The sequence below is a fragment of the Paroedura picta genome, chromosome 2, assembly GCF_049243985.1.
Source record: "Paroedura picta isolate Pp20150507F chromosome 2, Ppicta_v3.0, whole genome shotgun sequence".
Lineage (NCBI taxonomy): Eukaryota > Metazoa > Chordata > Lepidosauria > Squamata > Gekkonidae > Paroedura > Paroedura picta.
In genome coordinates this window covers 86,184,941-86,192,849 of record NC_135370.1, presented here as the reverse complement: position 1 = coordinate 86,192,849, position 7,909 = coordinate 86,184,941, and the positions used below count along the sequence as shown (strand labels likewise).

Genomic DNA, 7,909 nt, shown 5'->3' with positions numbered 1-7,909 from the left:
AGCAGCAGCACTGCCCAGTTTAAGCAGCTAGGGGAGGAGGAGAGCCCTGAAAAAATACTCTCCATTCAAGGTGGACATCATGCTTTGGCCACTACTGGTTCTCCTCAGCACCATCCTGCATAGCTCAGGTAAGTCTCACAGCAAGTCTAGATAGCATGCCAATGACATTTATCCCCAGTCCGTCATTGTACCTGGTGTCCAGGCAAGGATTTACAGAAAGAGGAGACAGGCCATTACTTTAGAAGGTTCTATTGATAAATTACCTGATGGCACCAAGTCTCATTCTGTTCACCACTTTGGGCTGAAATGGCTAATAAATAATAATTTCTCAACAAGAAGATTTTGTGAAGAGAGAGAGAGAAAAAGAATCACAGTGTGACTACTAAATGGGAGTGAAATACAATACTTTGAGGCAAGACAGACTGATCTGATGCTTCTACTTTTCTCTTTGATGCTTGACAATTCTTCTTGGATGTTTAATGACTTCTTGGATGTTTAATGACAGCTTTCCATGCTGCTCTTCACCAAGATACCTCCTCCCTTGATATAAAGAACTTTCCCTGGAATATCTTTTCAGAACTGTGGGCTATAAAATAATACTCCACAAGGATCCTAGAAATGAGAATCTTCTTTATGTAATCATGAAGGTACTGGTTGGATATTAGGGGAAACATTTTTTACAGTTAAGAATATTTCAGCAGTAAAATCAGCTGCCATGCGTGGTGTTGATCTCCCTCTAACTGGTAGGTGGTTGGCCGAACACTTGTTAGGAATGATTTAGGCTTATCCTGCACTGAGCAAGGGACTGGTCTAGATGGCCTCTACAAATCCCTTCCAACTCTATGATTCTTCAGGCCCAATGGCTGACAATTATATCATGCAAACAATATTCTTTTGTCACCACATATTTCTCTTTGAAAATTCCCTTAGGTTAGAGCAAAAAATTTTAATTTCTGTTTGACCTGAAAATAGGAACTACCTTGCTGAATCAGACCTAGGGCCCTAGTAATCACAGGTACTGTGCTTCTAACTAGGGAAGTTCCATTTCCATGTCATGGCTAATAACCATGGATACAGCTGCATTTCAATCTTAGCTACTGAAACTATACTAATAATTATTATGACTTCAACATTCATTTCACAAAGGATTTTCCTCTTATTTTTTCAGATGAGAACCATTTGGATCTTTCACATGCATTATCAGGTAAGTCTATGGCAGACTATTTTTTTTTATTTATGCCATGTTTACCATTGATTTTCCCTTCCCTCTTGATTAATGTGGTTTTTCTGGATTGTGGTTTCATGTTATTTATTCCTTTCGTGTGCCAAAAACAATTCAAGCACATAGTACAAGTTTCTAGGAAAATACTATTGACTGGCTCTCAACAGTTCTAAATTTGTTTATATATTGTTTACTGCACCTAATGACCCATTTGACAATAACCACTTAAAATAATATATCCCTGAAAGATTGTAGCCCAAGCACAGAAGATGAGAAGTATGTACAATTAATGTTTTAATTTAAACATCACCAACATAGTTATAATCATATTTCACCATAATAAAGAGACAGTGCAGGTGAATCTAAGAACAGAATTTGGCTCTAGAATCATAAGACTAAATGTGATGGTAAATTCTGATGTGACAATTCTATTATACTTGTAGAATTCCCATCACTATGGTATCCATGGAAAATTACTATTTGTTTTTTTTTTAAGCCACAGGACTTTTTTTTATCCATAAATCCTAATTCTCAAAACAGGCTTTACTCTGTGAAATATGTGCATGATTAAAGTGGCATTTTCATAAAAGATAAAGATATTTTGAGGTCAATTATTTGGATATTTTGGAAGATTACTATTTGGTTTTTTAAAAAGCTACAAGAATTTTTTTATCAATAAATGCTAATTCTCAAAACAGGCTTCACTCTGTGAAGTATGTGCATGAATAAAGTGGCATTTTCATAAAAGATGAAGATATTTTGAGGTCATGATGAAAATGATGGCACAAATTCTGATATCATATTCCCAGTTTAAAACCTGGGTTATATATCATTTATTTATTTAAAACATTTATCAGCCACCTTTCTAGCCACAGAACTCTAGGCAATGTAAACAGAAAAACAATATAAAAACAGATAAAATATCATAATTTAAAATCACAGTTATGATTGCCAATAAATAAAAACTAAACTAGTCAAATATAGTCCTAAATCAATCTGTCTTCAACGGCCTCCTGAAGTTCAAAACTCAGGCCAGGAACATCTCCCTGAGGGACTTGTTCCATAATTATGGGGCTGCTATGATTTATATGTATGCATATAATCACAGGCCTCCCATCTTATCAATGATTTCAGATATTAGAATAAAGTTACTTTGCTCACACAAGTTCTCCTTTGATTCACATTGGTGTGTTTGTCTATTCTTTGTCCATCAGTTTGGATCTCCGTAGCCTAAAAGTAGCTAAGGATCTTCCCCAGAAAGATGTTTGTATACCTGAATTCATCCCCTCTTCTAATGTAGCTAGATGGATTTTAGGTTTTTAAAAAAGAGTTATGCATTCTTAACCACAGCTGTTTGATTAGGAAGAAAAATCATGTACATATGACCCATTGGCAGTGAAAATTCCTCATCCTGCCAAGGACAAACACAAAATAGACTGCTGCACATTTGGCATAGTAGCCCCTGTCTAAATCAGGATGTGATGTTTCTCCAGTGCTCCCAGCTTTAGCAGTCCTGATTACTTGTGAAGTGGACATCAGCACAATTGAAATGTAAATAAAAATAGATATTTTCTATGTTAAATTAAGGCTTGCCAAAATAGAAAATAAGTGCTAACATCAACAAATGATATCTTACGACATTCCAGAAGCTCAAATAGATACACTGTCACAAATAGTTAGGACTGATAGGTTAACTTCTTAATAAAACAGGAAATAATAAGAGAAGTAAATAGGCAACCATAGCTGGAATACATTTATTTATATAGACTAGCTAGCAGGGTATGCCTCCAGATGTCACCAGGGCATGGTGGGCGCGACGGTTCAGTGGACGGTCTGCGGGTGTGCAGCGTCCGAGTATGGCGTTGTAGTGGTGGCCAGCAAACATTCCTGTAGCTAGTCAGGCCACATCGCATCATGCGAGGCAGCAGTGCCACTGGTGAGTGGCCCGATAGGTGTGCTGATGGCTGGGCCACGATGGCTACTCGTGGGCAGGCCAATCAGCAGTGAGGCACAAAGCCACGGGAGTGCTCTCCTCGTTGGCCAGCCAGTGTCTGGGCATGAGGTGGGCCAAGCGCCTAGCGGCTGGCTTCTGGGGGCGGGCACTCCAGAGGCCAGCCCAATCCGGGTGCGCCCAGCTTTGACGGGCATACCCAGATTGGCCTGTGCAGGTGGAAGTGCAGGCTGGACCCCCAGAGGTGTCCCGGTCAGCACTCCACCCAGAGTGCCTTTTCAGAAATATTAAGACAAAAAAATGGTTAAGATGGTTTTCCCCCACCCCCATTTTTTTCACATAAACTACGTGGACTTTGTAGAATGACATCTAAATGTGTTTATGATGGTCACTATGACCAATTATGCATGGGGTGGAAAGGCCGGGCTGGTGGTGACAGGGCAGCAGGGCCAATCCTTGATTATGCACGATGTTGTCGCCATTCTGTCCACCTCCCAGCCCTGGCCTGAATCAGGGCCTTGGATGGCCCATGGTAAGCTTACGTGGATACTTCCATGTTCCCTGTGTTGCCGCAATCACCATCCGCAGCCCTGTCTGGCCAGGCCAATACATGGGCCTTTGGGCATTTGAGTCTGGCTTCTCCCCCAACCCACAGTGTCCCTGCAGGGATGCCAAATGCCAAGTTAGCTTTGCGGTGCCACAGAACCAAACGGGGCATTTTCTCACCCCCCCAAGTTGGGATAGCGGCATGCCGCTCTCCTACCAGTGTGGTGGGGCCCCTGTGCTCCCCCCCCCCACTGCAGCTGCCACTGCCACCACTGCTGCGTGACACAATGGGCTCTTCCAGCCCTGGCGTTATGTGTGAGCGCAAACAACATTGGGGCAGTCCTCATGCACCAGGGAATTCCTTCCCCCATGCGTTCTTGGAAACAAGTGGCGGGGCATACTACCCCACCACAAGGAACCAGCAGCAGCCTGGTGCAGCCACTGTCATGCACAAATATCCCTGTCATGAAATGGGTCAGAGGACCACATGACTATTTTGGCATGCCCAATAGCTTATGGAGCAATGTCCCTACTGGATTATTTCAAGTCCTATTCTTTCTGTTGATGGTTTTTTGACGGTAACACCAACCTGTGGGTATATCTAATCATAAAACCTGCAAATGAAACCTGTGCATTACATTCACAATGTTGTGTAAATAGGACAGCAAATTAATTTTCAAATGCTGTTATACCTAAATGCATACATGCAACAAACCTCCATTTCTAATCATGCCTACTGAAGCAGGAAAATACACCAATTGCCCTGTTCATACAAACAAATGATTGCATATATATTGGGGGGATCACAAGTAACATGCTCTTTCAGCATCTGAGGTAGCAATGCTGAAAAGGAAGATTGTCGGAGCCAGCCGACAGCTGATAGCCCCAAAAAGAAGATTCAAAGTCGGTGTGCCTTTTCATCTGGGTAGGAGCTGAGGGGAGTCCGAGCAGAGTTTCCCCGTCTGGGAATTGAGCGCGCGCTCTCTCTCTCTCTCTCTCACTCCCCCCTCCTTTATTGTTACAGTCTTAATCCCCCTGTACTCTGTGAGTATGCTTATCTCTACTACAAGGTTAATATATACCATACATTAAGTCTAATACATACATTCATTACCGGCCTTTTTCCTTCCTGTATGGAGTTATTTTCCAGTCTTCTGGACTTTAGGACACATAGCTCTGTTCCTGTCAACGTGGCAGTGTCAGTATTTTTCCATACTCTGCACATCCTCCTTTGGTCACTCAGCTCTCAAAAATGGCTCCACTTTGGTTCAGTACGCTGAGTGATTCCCACATACCCACTTTTCTTTTAATTGACAGCCAATCATATCTCTAGTGGGAACCACCTGATATACAGGTGCCGTGAAATGTTGTTTAGAAACGGCTTTGGCCGATTTATTTGCCTGAAACCAATCAGCGCACTGTGTCATCAAAGACGGAATACATTGTAAGCAACAACATCCTGTTATTAATACACAAATCACACATAGTATTCCCACCACCGCTTGTCACAGCCAGGTTATTGAAGGTAGCCACCCAACGATCCAGTCCCACCACTTGTACTCATTATCTCTATTATTATGAAAAGTCACTTTACATGCTGTCTGACCTACAATTTCGCAATATCCACCCTGGCGTGCAAGCAAAAAGTCCAAGGCAAAACGGTGCTGCACCATTATTTGATCTAATTCTTCAATTTCCCCTTGCAATTCTCGAATAATCAGTCCAGTGGCATTGACAGTCCTTTCCAATCTGCATGTAAGTCCTATTATACAATAGTGTGTCAGAAGAATTGCGTTTTTAAGGAGGAAAGACTGTTCCTCTGTACATACACAGAGTGCCCTTTCATAGGAGTCAGGCTTTGTGGAAGCCTGAGTACCCAAATGAAAGATCTGTATGAAGCTTTCTAAACATATTCAAAACAAAAACAAAATTGCAAAAACAGATTTTTAAACAAAATGGTCTTATGAAAAAAAGAACAAGAAGTGTTAACTGCCAATTAAAATTTGAAATAGGAAGTAAAAATGTCAGAGGGAAAAGCTATGGAGGGAATGCTTTTTCTCAAAAAGAAAATATTTCAAATACTAAAAGCTGCCAAAATTGTCTTAAAATAAAAACTAAAACAAAACATATTTTAGAACAGAACTATTTTACTGTACTCTACCCCCCCTTAGATTCTCTCTGAGGTAGGGGTCAGTCTTTAAAGAAACAAAACTTCTTCCCTTCCTGATTTGGGAAGAAGGAATACTTTCAGTCCTTTGTTATGTGGATTAGTTGCTGGGATGGGGGAGAGCAAGGCATGAGTCATGGGGCTTAGTGCCTAGGAAGGCAGTTAGACAAAGAGAGTCTGTTTTAAGACTGCAAAATAGTGGCTGTTTCAGTGTGACTGCAACTATAGCTGGAGGCTCTACTAATTGCAGCCAAATTTAAAACTTGAAAATTTAAAAGTAAAAATGGACGCACACATGTTGAACCATTATTTTTCCTGTGTATATCATTGAATCTTTGCTTGCAACATTTACTGGGAGGAGGGAAGCTAAGAGAAAATTGAAAAGGAATGTTGTCCTTGCAACAAATTCTTCCCTATTAAAACCATTGTTGTCAACTTGGATTTTGGAACTCTGTACGGGTTCAGAGGCAAGATTTCCTTCCTGACTCTGTGATGGGGGAACTGAGAATATTTCCTCTTCCTTAAAGACAAGAGGTGAAGCTGGGTTACTGGGTCTACTGTATTTTCTTTTCAATTTATTATCTGTGTGGCTTTGGAAATCCAGGACATTTTGCAAATGTGTTTTTATTTTAAAAAGTTCACCCTGGAATTCTATTCTGCCGCTGAGGGACAGAATCTCTATTATGTTTGTTATATATAACATTACTAACCCCGCAACAAAAACCCAATCCTTTAGTATACATGGTCACACGCATCTATCTAATTCGAAAACCTGTTTCTAAATAATCTCAAGCTTGTTCAGGGGGCCAAAATACAGTAGGCTTGCTTCCCATCTCATTAAGGGATCCCATCACCAACTGTGGCGAGGCCAATAAGCCAGGGACAAACCCTGCCTTTCTCCCCCGATAAAAGAGATTCATACAGAAAGATAGAATCCTTACCGTGTTGCTTAAACATATAGTGAGCATAACGTACAAAGAGATTACAATCAACTAAAAGAAGCATGTAACAGAACAGAAAAATACAAAAGCTCATTTTCCTGGTTTCAGCGGGACAGATCCTTTCCACTCCGGGTCGGGGAGGCGTCGGTGGGCCACCAGTGGTTGAGCCAGAGGTTCCTCTGCACGAAAATGTCGCTCCGCAGGAGTATGCGGCCTGCGATTGACAGGCCTGCAGCATAGCATGAATCTCAGTCCTTGGTAGGTCGGCAATGGGACGGAGGGCTGCCTGACAATCGTCGTTGGCATTCTGAAAAGCCAGCTGGCGGACTACCACCTCCTGAGCTTCGGGACTTGTGACTTGTCGCTGAACAGCGGTCATGAGATGATGTATAAATTCAGCGTAAGGTTCCGCTGGACCCTGGCGGACCGCTCCCCATTTCTGCAGTTTCCCGGTAGGGTCGGGGGTGCGAAGAAAGGCGGCTCGCGCAGCAGCCACGGAGGCCTCTTGAATCGGGCGGAACAAAGCAACCTGCGTTGTTATCGCTGCCTGGGTGCTTCGCCCCAACAAGCCATCTAGCATGATGGCCTCATCTGCTAGAACACTTCCAGGGGGCAACTGGGCATTATATTGCTGAACGAGCGCAGGAGCCCGCTCGCGGCACTCATGCTCCCATTCATTGTCAAAAATGACCAGAGCTGAGGGAGGGAGGAGAGTGCACGCCAGCAACTTAAGGTCTTCGGGAATGAGGCGAAGAAAAAAACACTGTCCATTAATCCTTGAGCATAGGGAGAACTAATGCTGTACGTGGACACAGCCATCTTCAGTTCCTTCATGAGCTGGAACTCGAAAGGCACATGGGTAGGAGGACCAAAGGGCGGAACAAAAATTGGAAAAGCAGTGGGCTCCGCAGACCCAGAGGTCGCTGCCAAGATAGCCGATTTCCGGGATGGCGGCGGCTGGCCTTGGGCAGGAGGGGGTGCAGGCGGCAGCGGAGCCTGGGAGGCAGGCGGAGCAGATGACGGCGGCGAAGGCGCGGCAAGCTGCGGGAGGGCTGGTGCCGGGAGAGTGAGAGCAGGAACAG

General features: G+C 43.1%; 1 protein-coding gene across 1 annotated transcript in view; it reads left to right on the top strand.

Moving 5' to 3' along the window:
* Nucleotides 1-7,909, top strand: part of MUC6 (mucin 6, oligomeric mucus/gel-forming) — a 42,748-nt gene continuing 34,839 nt past the window's right edge. Inside the window, exons 1-2 of the mRNA XM_077321446.1 lie at nucleotides 1-128; nucleotides 1,169-1,204. Coding sequence (XP_077177561.1) covers nucleotides 80-128; nucleotides 1,169-1,204 — 85 coding nt within the window. The 5' untranslated portion in view covers nucleotides 1-79. The remainder of the gene's footprint in view (nucleotides 129-1,168; nucleotides 1,205-7,909) is intronic.